Genomic DNA, 22,022 nt, shown 5'->3' on the forward strand with positions numbered 1-22,022 from the left:
AGAGGCCCCATGGGCACCGCTGTAGAGGCCCCATGGGCACCACTGTAGAGGCCCCATGGGCACCGCTGTAGAGGCCCCATGGGCACCACTGTAGAGGCCCCACGGGTACCACTGTAGAGGCCCCATGGGCACCGCTGTAGAGGCCCCATGGGCACCACTGTAGAGGCCCCATGGGCACCACTGTAGAGGCCCAACGGGCACCACTGTAGAGGCCCCACGGGCACCACTGTAGAGGCCCCACGGGCACCACTGTAGAGGCCCCACGGGTACCACTGTAGAGGCCCCATGGGCACCACTGTAGAGGCCCCATGGGCACCGCTGTAGAGGCCCCATGGGCACCACTGTAGAGGCCCCACGGGCAGCGCTCTAGTAATAATAAAAATCACACCCGTGTTAACTGAGTGGTGTAAGGTCTTATAATAGACTGATCAGCTGTGGTCTGACGTAATGTCTGACGTAATGAAATCACACCCGTGTGAACTGGGTGACCATAGCAACCATGCTCATTTTTTGGTACGAACAGACAGACAGACACGTAAACTAACAAAGCCAGTTGTAGGAGTGGTTTACACCACTCAAAAATAGGCATAATAATAACTTTTCTACAAATAATGAATTGCCAGGACAACTGAGATGGGATTACATAAATCAGGTACAGTAGCGGCAGGTCCTGAACCAAACCCAAAAAATTGCTCTCAAGTCTTGGATGCATCGCCAGTCTGCCGCCAGTCTGCCGCCAGTCAAAATGTGCTTTTTTCAAACTACTTCAGACAGTTCGGATTTAAGCTGTATGAAATACGTGCCATTAATATAGCACCCGTTGTGGTGGGAGTTCTGCTTTGGTTTTGGTGAAATATTAAGCAGTTCCGGTCATTTTGTGGGGGGCACTGGGGCCACGCATTAAAAGTAAATTAATCCACAAAACTAACGTCATTTGTATTGTTCATTTTTTTTACCCCTCTATCACACAGAACTATGTTTTTTTTGTGTCCATATCACTACGCCCCAAAAAATAGTGCCATGTGATAGAGGGGTCAAAGACCTCCAATAAAGAATGAAGTTTGAATCCTGAGTCCTGCGATTTCCTGATTTGTTTATCCTTCATCTATTGGCATCAAACAATGCTACAACACATATTAAACAGGTGACCGCTTGTGTGCGTGCGTGCGTGTGTGTGCGCACGTGATGCAGCGCTCCAGTAGTTGAAACGTCCACAGTATATACACACCACAGACCGCAACGCACGTGCAACCAACATGCATCGTGTAGTAGGTAGCGTGATGTTCTAGAGATGTATGGAGTGTTGATAACGTGCCCATATGTAGGTCAACCACAGGCTGGGTTTGGAGTCGTCAGCTTTATTGCAGTAAAGTAAATGAGGTCAGCAGAACGGGAGTGTGGTGGCTTTTTGACAAGCATCACTTCTCACCACAGAGCAACACACGCTGGGAACGCTGAGTGTGTAAAACACTCCATCAAACATCTCACTATGTACCGATATGGTGAGCTTACTGAGCTTATAGCTGGAGCCTGGAGGCTATGCATGTTGGACTGACACAGTGGTTCTCGAACCGTTTCCATGTCAAGGACCCCCACATCGACATGCATTCGGCCGTAGAATATGTTGTGCCTGCAGGGACCACCAGAAGAGATTTGTGTTAAAACCAATTCAAAATTGTCCAAACGTTTGATATGTTTCAACAAAATTTCGAATAAAGCAGACGATTATAATGCTTAATGTATCATATACCAGCGTTGCACAGCGACAGAAGCCAGAATACAAGCTCCCAATACATCTTAGGCTATTTATTAATGTTTAAACCTCGTTAACCCATTCTGGGTGGGAACCCCTTTTGGTGTTTTAAAGCATTATGTTATACTTTAGCTATTGAAAAATAGCAGATCTACAAGCAACTTGTAGGTCTGCTATTTTTTTTTAAATCGTGAAAATGTGCCTGAAATCTTTGAATATATATTGTTACAGAGCGAGTTTTTTACTCAAATCTTTGCTACTGGGAGGGTCCCTGCCTGGAACAACACATTTTCAGATGGGGGTCGGCAACCAATGTCATATTTGGGGTCCTTGACATGAATATGTTTGAGAACGACTGACATAGAAAACATGGGTTTTTCAGAAAACTGTCAGGATTTAGATGACATTTTTTTTTTTTTTGACGTCAGGCCTAAATGGGTTAAACCTGCAAGTGACATTCTGTTACAGGTTCACCCAAGCTGATGGTTGCTACTGCCGCTCAGGTGGTCATATTGAGCACAGTGACAATTCTTTGGTACATACTAAACATACATAGCCAGGCTGGGACTCAAATCTGGGAGGGTCCGTTTCACAGGCAACCTCTCTATAGTCTCTACCCATTCATCTTCCATCCCTCCTTACTGGCCTAACGGCATGTGCACTTAAGCCTCTCCAACTGATCCAAAATGCCGCAGCTCGCTTGGTCTTCAACCAGCCAAAATTCTCACATGTCTCCCCCCTGCTCCGCTCCCTCCACTGGCTCCCGGTCGCTGCACGCACAGAATACAAAACTCTGATGCTGGCATTCAAAGCAACCAGAGGTATGGCTCCCCCATATCTTGCAAGTATGATTGAACCCTAGGGCCGGATTTAGCCAGCCCCACTCAGGTGGGCAGACAGAATTGTAAGGGGGGCGACTCCGCCGGCGCGGGTGGGGTGTCAAACCCACATTGGGTGGGCTATGCCCACCCCTGCCCCCCCCTAGAACCGGCCCTGTAACCCTCTCGCGCACTCAGCCAACGCAGGGAAGCTGGAAGTACCCTCACTAAAAACGCCGGGACCACGCTCCACACGTCCCAAACTCTTCTCCCTTCTGGCTCCAAAACTGTGGAATGCACTTCCCGTTGCAGTCAGAACTGCAGCATCACTCCCAATCTTCCGCCGTAGTCTGAAAACCCACCTTTTCAGACTCCATCATGGCCCTTAGCACTTACCCTACCCCCTTAGATAGCATTTCTGTAGACTTAGATAGCATTTGATACAGACTTATAGCATGTTATGTAGACAGCACTATAATTGCATTGTATGTAGTCATAGCACGTCATAGTACATATGTATAGCATAGTATAGTATATATGTATAGTTTATATATAGTTTCATTATATAGATATTCCACTGTTACGTTCTTAGCTTACGCATGTTTCATGATAAATGCTTTTTTATGTGATGTATTCCCATGCTTTTTTGTTCTTGCTTAATGTAAATCGCTCTGGATTAAGAGCGTCTGCTAAATGCCTAAATTGTAAATTGTATCCATTCATATGGCCAACCAATGTGTGGTGATGAGCTCATATTGGCCATGTTCTGTATTCTGTACGACGGTTGTTAGCCTCGAGTGATTAATTATGCTGCTATGTTTACATTGACATGTCTGATATGTGCTGCGACTCTGCGAGCCTGTGACTAACGTCGTCCCACCTGCACATGAGACTACAAGTACTAGGCTATAATAGTTAGGGCCAGTTAGCGGAAATTGTGACTAATCTGCAAAATAAATGCTTACCAACAGCTTTCTTCACAAATGTGTTCATAAAGGTGTCTACCATCACCTCTCAATTTGTTCCAAGCCAACTCCCTAGGGGATCTTTGTGACAGCTGTTGATAGTTAGGGTACCATTAACAACTTACAGTAGGCTGTTATGCAGGCAACATTTAAAACAGATTAATCATGCTGAAGTAGGATGTGACAGGGGTCGACAATAGGGTTGGCCCGGATGTACTTTTCAGATTGTCTGGGCCACTACAAGTTAATAATGAATTGCATTTTTATAGCGCTTTTCCAAGTGCTCAAAGCGCTTTACAATGGTTCATTAATTCATACATTGGGAGGTGAAGCGGCGAACAGTCGACGCCAGCGTCCTCACTTCCCACATTCACACACCAATGGTGGCAAGCTATTGCTGGCAATGTAGGGTTCAGTGTCTTGCCCAAGGACACTTCGACATGTGGACAGGAGGAGCCGGGATTCGAACCGCCGACCCAGGGATCATTGGATGACCTGCTCTACCTCCTGAGTTATCATATACTGGCCCGGTTTGGCCAGTGGGAAAAATGCCTTTAAAAGTAAATAATAATAAAGTCTAATTTCACATTAATGTGCAAAAACTGCAAGCAAAAAATCCACTCCAGTGCCAAATTCCCTAATATCTACACCTGATGTGAGGGGTCAAACTAGGGGGGGTTTCATGATTCTGTATCCATACTTCCATAGCAAGTAAAACAAAAAGATTCCTTGGGCTAAAAACGGCCATAGTCGTCATCACAAATGTGATGAGGTCATCACATTAGGGAAACACATTTGTGAAGAAAGCTATTGGTAAGCATTTATTTTGCAGAATGGTTGCAAATTGTGTTAACTAGCCCCTATCTATGAGGATGCACAGAGGTCTATGTTCTAGAACTGTTACTGCTCTTTTGCTGCAGCATTTCGGCTGCTTTTTTCTTTTTTTTTACCTCGTCATATATTTCGGGTGGAAACCTCACACATGGATATTTCCCAAACAGTTACTTTTCAGGATTCAAAATACAAAAGTAGCAGATCCACAAGCTCGAAATGTGCCACTATGTGCCGCGTTTCGAGCTTTGTAGATTAACTCGTGTGATCAAGTAGGGCATTCATTTACACAAAATGGTAAATGGTGCATTTATATAGCGCCTTTACCCAAGGCTCAGTGGCCTTGTGGTTAGAGTGTCCGCCCTGTGACTGGGAGGTCAGGGTTCAATCCCTGTCCGGGTCATACCAAAGACTCTAAAAAATGGGACCCAGTGCCTCCCTGCTTGACACTCAGCATCAAGGGTTGGATTGGGGGTAAGTCACTGCGACATACTAGCGTCATGTCCAGGGGGTGTACTTGTACATCAAGCTGCCTCACGCTACAGAAACAGGCTCCTGCCCTATGGGCCTCATGGCTCGGCAAGGCTACTTACTACTTTATCCAAGGCGCTTTACATTGATTGATTGTGCATCAATTCACCCATTCACACACACATTCATACACTGATGGCGGCGGAAACCATGCAAGGCACCAACCAGCACATCATCAGGAGCAATTAGGGGTTCAGTGTCTTGCTCAGGGACACTTCGACACTCTGGGGGAGCCCACAGGGTTCGAACTGGCAACCTTGCGGTTACCATCCAGCCACTCTACCCCTGAGGCGCGATTCATACTCCTATTTTAGAGCCGAATAAAAGTCGGTTCGGCTCTGTAGAGCCTACAATGTGACGTCATTTGAGGTTCGGGGGGGCGGGTGCCGTCCTAAAGTGGGCTCTTCGGTGCTACTGAAAATTTCTGACGAGCCGAAATCATTTCGGCACTACAGCGGTAAAATAGGAGTATGAATCGGCCCTGAGCCACCGCCGCCCCCTAGTGGCCACTCTACCCGTGAGCCACCGCCGCCCCGTCGTAGGGCAATTCAAAACATTTGAATATGGCGATAAGAGGTTCCTGGCCGACAACAATGATAATATATATTATATTTAGCTGCTATTAACTGCCTCGTACGACTGGCTTTCTTTTTCTATTTTTGGTCTGACCTGCATAATATCTCACACTGCGCTGATATCAGGGATACGTGAATGTCTGCTCTGTTTTCCTTCTACTTCTTCCTACGTCTGTTCTCCCTCCCTTTCTCCTGGAAACGATGGGAGACGACTCAGCCGAGTACAAAACCAACCATTTCTCCTGTAAACGATGGGAGTACATGGTTTTACTCAGCCGAGTACAAAACCAACCATTTCTCCTGGAAACGATGGGAGTACATGGTTTTACTCAGCCGAGTACAAAACCAACCCTTTCTCCTGGAAACGATGGGAGTACATGGTTTTACTCAGCCGAGTACAAAACCAACCATTTCTCCTGGAAACGATGGGAGTACATGGTTTTACTCAGCCGAGTACAAAGCCAACCATTTCTCCTGGAAACGATGGGAGTACATGGTTTTACTCAGCCGAGTACAAAACCAACCCTTTCTCCTGGAAACGATGGGAGTACATGGTTTTACTCAGCCGAGTACAAAACCAACCATTTCTCCTGGAAACGATGGGAGTACATGGTTTTACTCAGCCGAGTACAAAACCAACCATTTCTCCTGGAAACGATGGGAGTACATGGTTTTACTCAGCCGAGTACAAAACCAACCATTTCTCCTGGAAACGATGGGCGTACATGGTTTTACTCAGCCGAGTACAAAACCAACCATTTCTCCTGGAAACGATCGGAGTACATGGTTTTACTCAGCCGAGTACAAAACCAACCATTTCTCCTGGAAACGATGGGAGTACATGGTTTTACTCAGCCGAGTACAAAACCAACCATTTCTCCTGGAAACGATGGGAGTACATGGTTTTACTCAGCCGAGTACAAAACCAACCCTTTCTCCTGGAAACGATGGGAGTACATGGTTTTACTCAGCCGAGTACAAAACCAACCATTTCTCCTGGAAACGATCGGAGTACATGGTTTTACTCAGCCGAGTACAAAACCAACCATTTCTCCTGGAAACGATGGGAGTACATGGTTTTACTCAGCCGAGTACAAAACCAACCATTTCTCCTGGAAACGATGGGAGTACATGGTTTTACTCAGCCGAGTACAAAACCAACCATTTCTCCTGGAAACGATCGGAGTACATGGTTTTACTCAGCCGAGTACAAAACCAACCATTTCTCCTGGAAACGATGGGAGTACATGGTTTTACTCAGCCGAGTACAAAACCAACCATTTCTCCTGGAAACGATGGGAGTACATGGTTTTACTCAGCCGAGTACAAAACCAACCATTTCACACACATTTTTCACACATCAAAATTGTTACAACTTGGCTGCATAAATTGCTGCTACTGATGTCATCCAAAAAGTGGAATAAATAATGACCAATATGTCTTTGCTGACATTGGTCACTGACTTTAGTGGCTATTTTATGTATTCCCGATACGGTATCACAAAGTACTGTATACGGGGCTTAAAGGACCACTTCACCACTTTTCAACCTATCTTCATATGCTAGTCCTCACTAATAATCATGAAAAAATGGCTACCATTTTTTTCTACTCAGTCTGTGTCTCATAGGAGGACTGTGGGCAGTTCAGAAACCCGTCCACCAGTGACATCATCGATGGGGAATCCAAGCTATTAGAAACTGCAGGCGAAAAGTGGTGAAGTGGTCCTTTAAGTGCATGGATGGCTTCCCACAAAAATGCTCATAATGCAGAGACAAATAGAAGCACAAAAATAAATAGTTGCTGATGTATGCCAGGTAGTCAGACCTAAATCATGCATACACCATAGAATATAAATTGCTACAATAATGATAAAACAAACCTTTTCACCCACCGTGTTACGCCCGTAGGCCACACCTAGTGATGATGTAACAGTCGGGTTGAATTTGAGTTCATAATATGCAGCATCGTATCGTTGCCGACTGTCGGCCAGAAACCTCATATGAAGTTCGTGTCCACCCGAAGCGGGGTCCGTCGGGGGGGGGGGGAACCCCCAACTAAACGACGATGATAGTTATAGGAACCAAATGGACCCTTACAGGTCTGCAACTCTGAGAGTTACAGTGTCAAACGGGGGGGTCCTTGAATTAAAAATAAGTACTGTATCAGAAACGCTAGTGTAAATGAAGTGACAAATATGAACAGTGTGTGTGTGTGTGTGCGTGCGTGCGTGCGTGCGTGCGTGCGTGCGTGCGTGCGTGTGTGTGCGTGTGTGTGTGTGTGCGTGTGTGTGCGTGCGGAGTGTTTTTTTCCCCCCTCTCTCCCCGGGTTCTGTGCATAACATCCCTGCAAGCTTATTAACCCAGATAGCATAAATATAGATGAGCCGATATGAGCCTCCAATGCATCAATGCAAACAGCTTCCAAACAGAAGGAATATTCTCCCAGGCCCAGATAGATGAACAGGCCCAGATATAGATGAACGGGCCCAGATATAGATGAACGGGCCCTGGCATCATTGCGTAATAATGGGTGCAGGAAAGGAAAGAGAGGGTTTTAATTTTGCGCTGAAGAAAAATACTGCGTCGTCTGCATGTTTGTTGTCAGCATGATGCAATAGGACAGTTCCTGTCCTCGATTCACTAGCCCACAGGTTAGCGCCGAACCTGAGCGATGGCACGCACGCACGCACGCACGCACGCACGCACGCACGCACGCACGCACGCACGCACGCACGCCTATATTACTATACTTGTGACGACGTCAACATTTTGCAGACACACACACACACACAAGCATGCTGCATCGACGCACGCACGCACACTCGCGCACACACACACACACACGTGTATATACATGTATACAGTAGCTATATAAGCAGTCAGGAGGACTTTCGTCATTTTGCACAGAGAGGTCCATCTCCTCGTCACCATGGCGCCCATGTATCTGGTCGCCGGGACAACGGTGCTGCTGTGCTGGATGCTGGTCACACCGAGCGCCGCTGTCCGTGAGTTCACCTTGAAACATTATCGGTGTTAATCGATCCAAAATCGATCAAAGATTATACTTTTGGTGTCTCCTCCATTTGGGAACCACTGAAGACAGAGCAGAACAGAACCACTGAATACAGAACAGAACCACTGAAGACAGAGCAGAACAGAACCACTGAATACAGAGCAGAGCAGAACCACTGAATACAGAGCCACTGAATACAGAACAGAACCACTGAAGACAGAGCAGAACAGAACCACTGAATACAGAGCCACTGAATACAGAACAGAACCACTGAAGACAGAGCAGAACAGAACCACTGAATACAGAGCCACTGAATACAGAACAGAACCACTGAAGACAGAGCAGAACAGAACCACTGAATACAGAGCCACTGAATACAGAACAGAACCACTGAAGACAGAGCAGAACAGAACCACTGAATACAGAGCCACTGAATACAGAACAGAACCACTGAAGACAGAGCAGAACAGAACCACTGAATACAGAGCAGAACCACTGAATACAGAGCAGAACAGAACCACTGAATACAGAGCAGAACAGAACCACTGAAGACAGAGCAGAACCACTGAATACAGAGCAGAACAGAACCACTGAATACAGAGCCACTGAATACAGAACAGAACCACTGAAGACAGAGCAGAACAGAACCACTGAATACAGAGCAGAACCACTGAATACAGAGCAGAACAGAACCACTGAATACAGAGCAGAACAGAACCACTGAATACAGAGCAGAACCACTGAATACAGAACAGAACCACTGAAGACAGAGCAGAACAGAACCACTGAAGACAGAGCAGAACAGAACCACTGAATACAGAGCAGAGCAGAACCACTGAATACAGAACAGAACCACTGAAGACAGAGCAGAACAGAACCACTGAAGACAGAGCAGAACAGAACCACTGAATACAGAGCAGAACAGAACCACTGAAGACAGAGCAGAACAGAACCACTGAATACAGAGCAGAACCGAACCACTGAATACAGAGCAGAACCGAACCACTGAAGACAGAGCAGAACCGAACCACTGAAGACAGAGCATAACAGAACCACTGAATACAGAGCAGAACAGAACCACTGAAGACAGAGCATAACAGAACCACTGAATACAGAGCAGAACCGAACCACTGAAGACAGAGCAGAACCACTGAAGACAGAGCAGAACAGAACCACTGAAACCATCTTCCTGCCTGGAGCCCAAACTATTGGCTGGTTTTTGGGTCCCGACGAGGATCCCGATGATTTTGAGAGAAATTTGATCGGTTCAAAATTGTTACACCTTGGCTGCATAAATTGCTGCTACTGATGTCATCCAAAAAGTGGAATAAATAATGACCAATATGTTCTTATATACATATACTTATTTTAGTGGCTATTTTCTGTATTCCCGATACGGTATCACAAAGTATAGGCTTAAAGGACCACTTCACCACTTTTTAACCTATCTTCATATAATAGGTCCTCACTAATAATCATGATAAAATGGCACGATTTGTTTCTACTCAGTCTGTGTCTCATAGGAGGGCTGTGGGCAGTTTAGAAACGGTCTTCCAGTGACATCATCATTAGGCAGATTATTTTTTAAACAAGATTGTTTTACAAAAATGTTTAGATTTTCATTATCGTGAGAATGATGGCTTCCATTTTCGCATTGCAACTTTTCAGGACTAGAAAGCCTGCCGTTTTTATTAGCTTGTATTCCCCATCGATGATGTCACTGGAAGACGGTTTCTGAACTGCCCACAGCCCTCCTATGAGACACAGACCGAGTAGAAAAGAATTGCGCCATTTTCTCACGATTATTAGTGAGGACCTATTATATGAAGATAGGTTGAAAAGTGGTGAAGTGGTCCTTTAAGTGCATGGATGGCTTCCCACAAAAATGCTCATAATGCAGAGACAAATAGAAGCACAAAAATAAATATCATGATCATAATAGTTGCTGATGTATGCCAGGTAGTCAGACCTAAATCATGCATACACCATAGAATATAAATTGCTACAATAATGGTATTCATTCATATACACCCATATTTCTATGTATGTTTCTGTAAATATATATATTTTCCAATTATCCGTTTCTGTACAGTCATACAGAATATATTAAGAATTACATTTTTACTAGAAAGCATAGCTTCACAATTGTGACGCATCTCTGTCTGTCTGTCTGTCTGTCTGTCTGTCTGTCTGTGCGTGCGTGCGTGCGTGTGCAGCAGGTCGTCAGAGCGGTGCGTGCTGTACCAGTTACAACAGGAAGCCCATAGCCTTCCGCCTCATAAAGGGTTTCAAAGAGCAGAGCACCCTGGAAAACTGTCACCTCAATGCTGTCATGTAAGTAAGAGCCACTTTATCCATCTATCTATCCATCACAATGTTAACTGTTGCCAAGATAGAGGACAAAATTCTTTGTTGCCTGTTGCAGATTCTTCACAACTCGTAACAAGAAGATCTGCAGCTCCACCCAGGATCCATGGGTGAAGGACGCCCTGGCCAAACTCAGGTAGGTATAGGCTGTAGCGTATAGTCTCTGTAGGATCCATGGGTGAAGGACGCCCTGGCCAAACTCAGGTAGGTATAGGCTGTAGCGTATAGTCTCTGTAGGATCCATGGGTGAAGGACGCCCTGGCCAAACTCAGGTAGGTATAGGCTATAGCGTATAGTCAGGATCCATGGGTGAAGGACGCCCTGGCCAAACTCAGGTAGGTATAGGCTGTAGCGTATAGTCTCTGTAGGATCCATGGGTGAAGGACGCCCTGGCCAAACTCAGGTAGGTATAGGCTGTAGCGTATAGTCTCTGTAGGATCCATGGGTGAAGGACGCCCTGGCCAAACTCAGGTAGGTATAGGCTATAGCGTATAGTCAGTATCCATGGGTGAAGGACGCCCTGGCCAAACTCAGGTAGGTATAGGCTATAGCGTATAGTCAGGATCCATGGGTGAAGGACGCCCTGGCCAAACTCAGGTAGGTATAGGCTATAGCGTATAGTCTCTGTAGGATCCATGGGTGAAGGACGCCCTGGCCAAACTCAGGTAGGTATAGGCTGTAGCGTATAGTCTCTGTCGGCTGGAAAACTCACATGTCCAAAACTGTCACTTTTCAGAATTCAATTAAAATAAAATAAAAAATAGCAAAAGTAGCAGATCTACAAGCTCAACAAACGTTGCAAGCTTGTGGATCTGCTTTTTGATGCTTTAGTGTGACGTCGTAGTGCAGGGTTCCCCAATAGGCGGCCCGTGGGCCATTTGCGGCCCGCGGAGCGCCCCCTTGTGGCCCATGGAATAATAATAATAATAAAAAATAAATTATATCTAGGGGGTCCCAGATATAAATAGGGGTCAGTAGCCTATGCATGTCAAACTGGGCATCCTTTTCAAATGGGGTCTTGCCCTGAAAATGAATTTTCAGGGCAAGACCTCGACCTTGTGCGTGCGGACTCGGCCCCCAGCCTGGTACCCTAGTCAAAATATGGCCCTTGAGGAAAATTAATTGGAGAACCCTGTGTGATCAAGTATAGGACGTTAATTTAGGGGGAAAAAATACATACAGTAAGAGGATTCTGGCCCCGACAGCAACGATATGCTCTTATCCATAGCAATTTATTTACAGTGTGAGATCAGAGATAATGGCAGGAACTCTATGAAGCCTTTCTTACATACCTTCATGGCGAATGAATACAAATAAAAAGTTAAAAGTTAAAAACATTCACTTTGAAAGAATATATATATTCAAAGATTTGCGCCACATTTTGACGATTCTTCAAAAATAGCAGATCTACAAGCTCGTAGCGCGCCACTCGGTGGCGAGCTTGTAGATCTGCTATTTTTCAATAGCTAAATTATAACATAATGTTTAAAACACCAAAGGGGGTTCCCGCCCAGAATGGGTTAACAGGAGTTTGACTGCAAATGTGGTGTTTTGGAAGCACCGAGGACATTGCACAATACTCCAAGACTGTTTTAAGAGTTTACAAAACAGATCTTGAGATAGTTTTGCCGTTGTTAATCTTGTTGCCCGTGTGGTTAAACAGCATCTAGCATCCAAGTGTTTGCATGGGAACAGCATCAGCGACTCCGTTTTGTTCTCTTTACAGCTCTAAACTCAAGAAGATGTCTAAGCCCAACACTGCCCCGGGCACAGCCAAGGCGAGGACAGGCAGGTTCCTAGAGAGTGGACCCTTCCTCAACGCCAACAAAACCTTCCTCAACGCCAGTGGAACCTTCAGTGCCAACGGAACCTTCCTCAACGCCAGTGGAACCTTCAGTGCCAACGGAACCTTCCTCAACGCCAGCGGAACCTCGGCAGACATCTACGTCTATGGTGGTAATGTCCCTCCTCCTGATGCCACGGCCCTCTCTGATGACTATTAGTGTAAACCCCCCCAGACCACCAACCCTGACTGGCTTACCTTGTGTTCCATCACATCAGGGGCGGGTGCATTCCATGCATTCTTCAATCACACCAGGGTTAGGGCATATAGGAACAGGCCTAGGACCAGAAAATACCAGAAAATCAGAATAATGAGAATCATTGTGGTCAATTTCAGGCGACGAGTGGGGCCTCATGAATATGATCCATTATTTGATATAAACATTAGAAAAGATGCCAGTGAATTTAGTTCTCTCTTAAATACTTCAGTATTTCAGTCATATGATGAATACTTAGCAAAACTAGCTTTGTTTGGTGGAAGTTTTTTTTAAATTATATGCTTTCTGTCTTGAGCAATTAAACACACATCGTAATAAGCTACTGTATGTAATATGAATGTGAAGCATTAAATGTGTAACTTTGTGTTTTTTGCATAGCCTTTAGCCTACTATACAAATGACAAAAATTGTTCTCTATCAAATGAATATCAAAGCAACAAACATCATTACTTTAAATTGCACATGAGGTGATGTTAACCTTAAGACAGCCATGCAATATATAATGTCCATCTATGATTGACTGTACAGTGTGTTGTTATGATTTGAGTCAGTGAGGGTGAGATACCGCCATCGTGTGGCCACAACAGTATACTGTATAGTACAAATACTTTTAAACTAAGGGACAGGTTTACTTGTTTGGGTCATTTTAACATCTACTCTGGCTTTTGTGAGCACTCCAGGGAGGCCCAATTCACACTCGAAAAACATTCTTTACATATTTGATATTCATTTTTACCAGACACAGCGCATTCCTATAAAACCATTGTAACTTAAAGCGGCACTGTGTACAAAAATAGTTTAATTAATACAATTTTAAGTGTAATATAAGAGTATGTTATATAACGTATACAATCGGGGTGGTGGTTGTATTGTGTCTCCATGCTCTTCTATTGAGACATACTTGTCAGGTCATGTGCGTCTCACCTAGAAACAGGATGTCAGGTCATGTGCATCTCACCTAGAAACAGGATTTGATACACATTTTGACCTGTCAAGGGACGTGCACACAAACAGTAGACATCGAAAACAACTGCCCTCTCCAGACCACGAATGCAGCATTTGCTATGGTGAAAGAAATGCACATGCCCCTCCTCTCCTGGGAAGGCAGCATTCAGTCTCCTGAACTTGAACACAGCATTTTGCGTTGAACACATTTGTTTAGAAATCCATGTCGTTACACACCTGCATCTCCACTAGCTAAAGAGTGCTTGGTTGCGCCCCGAAAATAGCTGATCTACAAGTTGTCAACGCGTCGCAGTGTGACGCGTTGTGAGCTTGTAGATCTGCTATTTTTGTCCGAAAGTGCCCTCTTACGGGATTTCAGCCCCTGCCTCTTTAACACTCTCTGCACGTTCCTGCTGTCAACTGATTCAATTCATCCCCCCTGAGCAAGCCTGAAGCAGGCAGGCTCTATTAGCTCAACGGTAACAATATCAGCACTTGCGCTGGAAACCGGGTTCAAATCCAGGGTAGAAGAATAAAGTTACATAGTGCAGCTCATTTAACTTGATGAATTTAATACATAGAACCACAATGGAAAACAAGCCCTCAGGGCTTGTTGTTGTCCTTTTAGCATTATTGTATGACTGTACCTCTGTATTTTTTTTGTTGCAAACTGTTAATAAAGTATTAATCATGTTTTGGTATGTAATCATTTGTAAATCATGTTTTGGGTGATGTCATTATGCAGCCAGACTTAATCCGCCCCTAATGCATATGCCCCGAGGCAGATGTGCAGCTGGTATATTAGTATCGCAACGCGAGGCTAGTCCCTCATGGTAAACTCATCCAAGCTCCATATATGAAAATATATGGAGCCTGCCTGCCTGCCTGCCTGCCCGCCCACCCGTCTGTGTGTGTGTGTGTGTGTGTGTGTGTGTGTGTGTGTGTGTGTGTGTGTGTGTGTGTGTGCGCGGTTGTAATGCACGTAACTCGAGCACCGCTTGCCCCACCGACTTCAAATTTGACACGCGCGTTCCACACCCCCACGCGGAGTGCAGTGCCCGGCCTTGAGTCGGTGGCATACACCGTTGTCCAGAAACACCACAAAAGGCTCTGGTCAGGCTCTGCCAGTGGACCTAATGAGGCCAAGTCCCCTCACCTGTGCAATTTCAAGCCTCTGCCAATTGATTGCCATGGCAACCCCACACCTGACAATTGATTACTTAACCGGTCCACTTTTTACAGTCAGTTTGCACTCTTCAGGCAGACAGATCTCCATAGACAGTATGGGCACAAAAGGGACACAGATCACAGACAGATAGTTAAAACAGGTGCTATGACAAGTTGACAACGGGTATTATTAGGTTCCCAAGTCATTCTCAAGTAGGCCGGTGGCCGACAGGCACGTACAGGTCTAGTGCATTAAAATAGCACCGTTAACAGCATAGACTAACAGTCAGAGCATTTTAATTTTAAAGTATAAGCATTTACAATAGAGGGTATGCGTGTGACATCATCATCAAACCAGGAAGTTATACAGGAATGCCTACCGAGTGGCTAAAAACTACTTTCTGGCCTTGACAGCCCATACATCCAAACAGAAAAGTCATATCTAATTGCATTAAACGACATTAAACAATGTTAAACTCACTTCGCCACTCGATTTACCACTCGATTTATGCATGCGCATACCCTCTATTATAGTTACATTGGCCTCAGTTACATGCAGAAATTCATTTACATGCAGAAATTCATTTGGAATGAATGGATTCATTCCAGTCATCAGAATAAAAATGCTCATGTAAACACCTCCATTGGATAGAATATCCCATTCCGAATGAATTTTCATTCCGGTCTGGAGGGGTGGTATATAGGCCTACCTATATAGATCATATCGGTATAGATCACCATATAAACACTTTATTCCGAATGCTACTGGGAGTTTGGAATACATTTACACATGTCTGCCCTTAGTAGACTATAGAGGGTACGCGTGTGACATCATCATCATACCCAGAAGTTATGCTGTAATGCCTACTGAGTGGCAAAAAACTACTTTCTGGCCTGGACAGCCCATACTTCCAAACAGAAAAGTCCTATTTGATTGCATTAAATTACTTTAAACAACATTAAATTCACTTTGTCACTCACTTTGCCACTCGATCTGCCATTCACTTTATGCATGCGCATACCCTCTATAGTGCTTTATGCCCATGTCCAAGCAGGGATGGCAGAAATGTGCTATTTTACCCATTAGAAAAATACAAATACACCATTTTCCCCCCCCATAATAAAATGCGCTATTTACAAACCCATCTGTGAATTACAGTGCCATTGCCAATTGCAGTGTATGGGTGTATGGATGCTGTGTTTTTTAGTTCTGGGTTGTTTTGGGTGGAGGTCTATGGAGTCATTATTCCATAGAGGTCGCGTGTGGTTGCAGGGACTGCGCTTCAAAATATATTTTTATTTTATTTGATCAGATAATAGCTGTTAGTGTTTGTCGGTTATTCATTTCTTAAGGGATAACAGTTATGGGTTGTCCATCTCTATAGTCCAAAGTTATATTCCGAATGAATGCTTTGGTCATGTATAAACAATTGAGGAATAGGAATACTTGTATTCAGGTTCCATGTAAACAGTTGGGTATGAATCTATGTTCGGAATGAATTCATTCATTCTGAATACATTTTGTGCATGTAACTGAGGCCAGTGTAGCAAGAATATGTCTAATGTAGACTCTACAGTCAATGCAGTAGGCAGGCTACAACCAACCAACATGTATATAGGCTACCTTCATGATGTGGACACTGGACAGCTCTGCTTTTTCAACAGTAGGCTAATCCCCATATAGGCTATGACCAAATTATATACACAAATATCATCTAGGTATGGACATAATGGTAGTTCTGACCGAAGTTGTACCTTTTCTGTTGCCCTACATAAAGCCACACATTAGCCTATATAATTAAATGGAAATACATTTTTTCACACTTTTAGAGCATATACCCAACCATGATTGATTCTGATTGATTTAAATATTTATTAACAGTTCGCAGAATTACAGTAGGCCTACATTTCAAGCACAACTCAATACAAAGACTGTTAACTGTGAGTGGATGACACTTGTTTACAAGAGGGTCCCACATGTCCATTAATTAGCCTGCAGTAGGCCCATGCCTATATTAAAGGGATAGTTCAGATTTTTTGAACTTAAGTTGTATGAAATACTTGCCATTAATATAGTGGTTGCAACTGTATTAATTGATTGCCCGAGTCCCATGGTGGGAGTTCTGCTCTGGCTTTGGTCAATATTAAGTAGTTCCGGTCATTTTGTGGGGGGCACTGGGGGCCACGCAGTAAAAGTAAATGAATCCACAAAACGAACGTAATTTGTATTGTTGACCTATTTCTAAAATATTAGCGCGACTTTCGTTCAACTTTGACCCCTCTATCACATGGAACAATTTTTTGGGCGTAGTGATATGGACACAAAAAACATAGTTGTGTGTGATAGAGGGGTAAAAAAAGAACGGAAGTTGCACTAATATTTTAGAAATAGGTCAACAATACAAATTACGTTAGTTTTGTGGATTCATTTACTTTTACTGCGTGGCCCCCAGTGCCCCCCACAAAATGACCGGAACTACTTGATATTTCACCAAAACCAGAGCAGAACTCCCACCATGGGACTCGGGCAATCAATGAATACAGTTGCAACCACTATATTAATGGCAAGTATTTCATACAACTTAAGTTCAAAAAATCTGAACTATCCCTTTAACTTGCCATCATGCCACTGTTCTGCACCTTTTTTCTGTAGGCTTGTTTTATGTCAAAATATTAGGCTAAGCTAATGTCATATCATTGATATCAAACGCATGCAGCGTTACGCAATAGCTTTATTCATTATGCAACTTAATTTCAGTCACCTGTTTCAGGCTGTTTGCTTCTTAGCTGAATGAATTCCTCCTCTTGTTTGCACTCTGCTACGTTCTTTTTTACCCAAGCCTAAAGATGACGACCATAGCCTACGGTGCATGTGCATTAAACTTAAATGAGACATTCAAATGCGTTTCTGAAAACATTTGAAGTGATAGCCTCGGCACGACGACGAGAGACACACAAACTAAACAAACACACAGCCGCACGCAGCTGGTATAAATTAACCCTGCTGCAGTATCACAAACTGTCCACAAGATGGCAATTCTGACCCAAACTAAGGAAGATTTCAAAACCATTTAGTTATTTCTTGTCCAATACTTAAATAACAGGATGGTGGATTTGACTGCAGAGATTGAATGAATGACACAAATTGCAACAGTGGACATTATGCAAATATAAACATTTATTGTATTCACAGAAGTCAACAATTAAAGGGCCATACACACAGTTTTGACCCACTTTAATTTATCCCATGCAGCTGCTGTACGTGGCTGACATGATAAATATCACAGGCTAAGAAATTGCCACGGAGGAAGGACAATAATAAATATACTTAATAAATAATAATTATGTTGTCTTGTCGTTCTTCCAGCAGAGATACATCATAGAAATCACTTTAAATAACTTAAGTTAATTCAATTGGGCTAAAACTGTATGCAAAGAAGCCTATAATGTGCACAACAAGATGGATGTGTCTTCTAAGAGGAAGGGGTAGAGGAGGTGGTCGTGACCTTAGGCGAGTTTTTTATTCCTATGATGGGAGGGAATTTGGAGCGCTGTGATTGGTTGTCAGTGGAGTAGGAAGCGCTGGGTCTGTGTTTTGGACCGCACACAAGTGTTTATGCCTACTAGTACTCTATGACTAGTACTAACCCTATCTCTAACTCTAACCTAAACATAACCGCAAGCAGGGGAGCAACGCATCCCTCACCAACCTTAATCCAAAAACTATTAACGTACCCCTCACCAACCTTAATCCAAAAACTATTAAAAAAATCCGCGGTAGTAAAAGATGTGGCGGAGCGGTAAAACGAGCGCTCCTAAACCTGAGCCACCCTAGGAATAAAAAACTAGCTGACCGTAGTGCCGTTGGTGATGTAAGAGGAAGGGGTAGAGGTGGTCGTGACCGCAGTACTGTTGGTGATAGTGTTACTTCTCTGAGCCCTGCGTAGCTCCCTGTAAAACACACAATATGAATGCATTATTAATTGATACCTATGTATTTGCAGTGTGCATAAAACCAGTGTAGTCTGGGGACCCCCAGGGGTCCTTGACGGGATTATGGGGGGGGGGGGGGCAGCAGCAAATAGGCCTATATAGCATCACAATCATTTTAACTATAGCCTACTTTATCCATTCATACTATTCACAAATTGCAGATCTGCAAGCTCACAGCATGCCACTTCTTGCAGCGCTGCGAGCTTACCTGCTATTTGAAATTGTTATAGAAAATATCGAAACTGTTTGGACATTTTTGAATAAAGATTGTTATTGTTGTTTTATTTTCCAAAAATCTTCTCGTCTGGGGTCCCCGTCACAGAACAATTTTTAGATGAGGGTCTGGCACCAAATAAATATCAATTTGGGGGTCCTTGATTTGAAGATGTTTAAGAACCACTGCAGCTTGTATACATCAGTGAAACAGTAATAAACATGCTTTTGTGTAACGTGGAGAATGAATGTTTGCTTAAAACCCATTCTGGGCGGGAACCCCTTTTGGTGTTTTAACTAAGCATTATGTTATACTTTAGCTATTGAAAAATAGCAGATCTACAAGCTCATAGCGCGCCACTGAGTGGCGCGCTACGAGCTTGTAGGTCTGCTATTTTTGAAAAATCGTGAAAATGCGGCACAAATCTTTGAATATATATTCTTTCAGAAGACTTTTTTTTTTATTTCGACGTCAGGCCTAAATGGGTTAAAAAAGGGTGACGCCCCAAAATAAATATTTGAAACATACGACATATTTTTGACCATTCACAAAATATCGCAACTCACTCTAGTTCCTTAATCCTCTGCATCACCCAGGGCTGTTTCCAGTGGCTGCACACCTGTCCTTCGGTGGTCTCAAAGCTGGAGGTGGACAAAACAAAAAGGAGAAGATGCAATCACAATGGTCACCTGGTCACATTGTCAGCCGAAACTATGGATAATGTATGGGATTAATAGACTCATCTTGGACCCTGGAGATGATCATTAAGATGCCAAAATGCAACCTGTTCATGCACTTATATTGTAAGATATGTTACTTTCACTTTACTTAGCTGTGCTGTACTGTAGCATGTGGACAGGCAATACCTTCTTATAGCAGTCAGTTATGTTGTTGTAATGAGGAGATTCCAAAAAGTACTTTGTATAGCCTACTTGTTTTTTTCTGATTCTAATACATCAACTATATTCATAAATGTATTATATAACCACTAACTGTAACTGTTACTCGGTTTAGTAGTAGTAGTAGTAGTAGTAGTAGGCCTAGTAGTAGTAGTAGCTAGTTTATTTGGTCATAAGATTATTATTAATATGTCACACCATATTAGACCAAAAGGTATATTTAGCATTTCGCCTCCAATTCAAAAGTCAATGGAAACAAGAAAAAAGAAAACAACAACACAACACATTTTTTCTTCTTTTTGAGTGGTGTAAACCACTCCTACAACTGGCTTTGTTAGTTTGTCTGTCTGTCTGTTCGTACCAAAAAATGAGCATGGTTGCTATGGTCACCCAGTTCACACGGGTGTGATTTCATTACGTCAGACATTACGTCAGACCACAGCTGATCAGTCTATATAAGACCTTACACCACTCAGTTCACACAGGTGTGATTTTTTTTTTTTTTACAAATGTGATCACTCAGATTTGAGTCTTACAGATTGATACTCTCGTATAGGGCGGCTATCGCTGTATTTAGCTACTTATACTGAAGCAGTTTTCAACAGATAGGCTACATCTCACTTGTACTTAACCCATTCTGGGCGGGAACCCCTTTTGGTGTTTTAACTAAGCATTATGTTATACTTTAGCTATTGAAAAATAGCAGATCTGCTATTTCTGAAAAATCGTGAAAGACCTTTTTTTTTTTTTTCCTAAATGGGTTAATGGGAGGTTTCTTACATGACAGCGCGGACACAGGGCAGGTTCCTCTTCTGGATCCTGTAGCCCAGGATGGGAGCGCTGACGCTCCTGATGGACGCCTCTGTGCAGCAGGTGGTCGGCTTATGTGGGGCTCCTGATGAAACCAAACAGGCATTTTACATTAAGAATTGTGAAGCACTGAGAAAACTGTTGCGCCTTTCTTCGGGGGGGGGGTAGTAGCGGTGCTACTGAAAATTTCTGACGAGCCGAAATCATTTGGCACTACAGAAACAGTGGTAAAATAGGAGTATGAATCGGCCCTTACCGTCTCCTCCCGTAGCCATCATCACCAGGGCCAGAACTCCGCTCAGGAGAGCCAGACAGAGCAGTCTTCTGCAGCACAGTTCCATGGTTTAGAATGGGGCTGATGTGTTCCGGAAGCTTCTTAATAGCAGAGGCAGAGAGAGGGCTTGGGGCCTGTTCAGATAGGACACGTACGGTGACTGAATTGATCTCCCTAAGGGCCAGAGCCACAGCTTTTATACTCACAAAAAGAGGAACCGAGAATGCCGCCCTCCGGATCTGGTCCATGCAACGTCTTCCTGATGAGGATGATGGTGAGGTGTATGGGCAGTGGTTCCCAAAGTGGGGTCCGGGGACCCCCAGGGGTCCTTGAGGGAGTTCCAGGGGGTCCCCAGCTAAATGATAGTTAGGTCTAGTAGGACTATAGTAAATGATAAAAAAAAGAAATCGCTATAAAATGTTGTAAAAAATATATATATTTAGCACCATGCCAGGGTGACCCTGGTCAGCCAGATTTTCCACAGAAATTCACCATGTGGGAAGTTGACGAGAAATGCATGCATCAGCATGTTGTGTGCTCTCAGGAAGCTTCATATACTGCAGTGCATTAGTGGGGCAATACTTTAGATTAGAATAAATACTGTGTATGCACAGTTAATAGATCATTCACAAATGCTTGGTTAATGAGTTATTAATGACTTGATGATTGCTGTAATAACGTCCATTGCAAACACTCTGTTGCCAAGTCCTCTTTCTATTCCAAGTATCTGATTTTGTACCTTGACCTCATGCCATTCTTCTAGGGTTTCAATGTATATAAAAAACAAAGAGGTCAAGGAAACATGAAG

The 22,022-nt window shown here is 43.7% G+C and overlaps 2 protein-coding genes and 2 long non-coding RNA genes across 5 annotated transcripts; 1 reads left to right on the plus strand and 3 right to left on the minus strand.

Moving 5' to 3' along the window:
- Positions 1-1,491: 1,491 nt before the first annotated feature.
- Positions 1,492-17,952, minus strand: LOC306921920. Its single transcript, XR_013789863.1, has 3 exons — positions 17,787-17,952; positions 12,894-12,973; positions 1,492-1,630 (listed from the first exon to the last, which is right to left on the minus strand). It is a non-coding gene; the product is annotated as an uncharacterized lncRNA (long non-coding RNA).
- Positions 8,402-13,064, plus strand: LOC306926523 (C-C motif chemokine 19-like; the record flags this gene model as incomplete). Its single annotated transcript, XM_079505873.1, has 4 exons — positions 8,402-8,477; positions 10,702-10,819; positions 10,911-10,988; positions 12,579-13,064. 4 exons carry the CDS (start codon positions 8,402-8,404, stop codon positions 12,853-12,855), a joined length of 549 nt encoding a protein of 182 aa, XP_079361999.1. The 3' UTR covers positions 12,856-13,064.
- Positions 13,472-14,128, minus strand: LOC306921910. The gene is made up of 3 exons (XR_013789860.1): positions 13,871-14,128; positions 13,702-13,836; positions 13,472-13,664 (listed from the first exon to the last, which is right to left on the minus strand). It is a non-coding gene; the product is annotated as an uncharacterized lncRNA (long non-coding RNA).
- Positions 17,953-18,242: 290 nt separating the features above from the next.
- Positions 18,243-21,338, minus strand: LOC306921737 (C-C motif chemokine 4-like). Of its 2 annotated transcripts, none has more exons than XM_079499012.1 (5): positions 21,197-21,338; positions 20,911-21,022; positions 19,798-19,872; positions 18,879-18,975; positions 18,243-18,530 (listed from the first exon to the last, which is right to left on the minus strand). In XM_079499012.1, the coding sequence occupies exons 1-5, from the start codon at positions 21,279-21,281 to the stop codon at positions 18,498-18,500; spliced, it is 402 nt and encodes a 133-aa protein (XP_079355138.1). In that variant the 5' UTR covers positions 21,282-21,338; the 3' UTR covers positions 18,243-18,497. The 2 variants fall into 2 exon arrangements, with proteins under 2 accessions (XP_079355138.1, XP_079355137.1); XM_079499011.1 differs by having other exon boundaries at positions 20,911-21,025.
- Between the last annotated feature and the right edge of the window lie 684 nt (positions 21,339-22,022).

The sequence above is a fragment of the Electrona antarctica genome (assembly GCF_951216825.1).
Source record: "Electrona antarctica genome assembly, chromosome: 1".
In the NCBI taxonomy this organism is placed as follows: domain Eukaryota; kingdom Metazoa; phylum Chordata; class Actinopteri; order Myctophiformes; family Myctophidae; genus Electrona; species Electrona antarctica.

What these genes read in the sequence shown, in the direction of transcription:
- LOC306921737 (XM_079499011.1), bottom strand. Translation starts at nt 21,281, where the DNA reads ATGGAACTGTGCTGCAGAAGACTGCTCTGTCTGGCTCTCCTGAGCGGA. An exon ending in GATGGCTACGGGAGGAGACG is followed by an intron (nt 21,026 to 21,196) that starts GTAAGGGCCGAT and finishes TGGTTTCATCAG; the next exon opens with GAGCCCCACATAAGCCGACC. An exon ending in CAGAGGATTAAGGAACTAGA is followed by an intron (nt 18,976 to 19,797) that starts GTGAGTTGCGAT and finishes TGTGTTTTACAG; the next exon opens with GGAGCTACGCAGGGCTCAGA.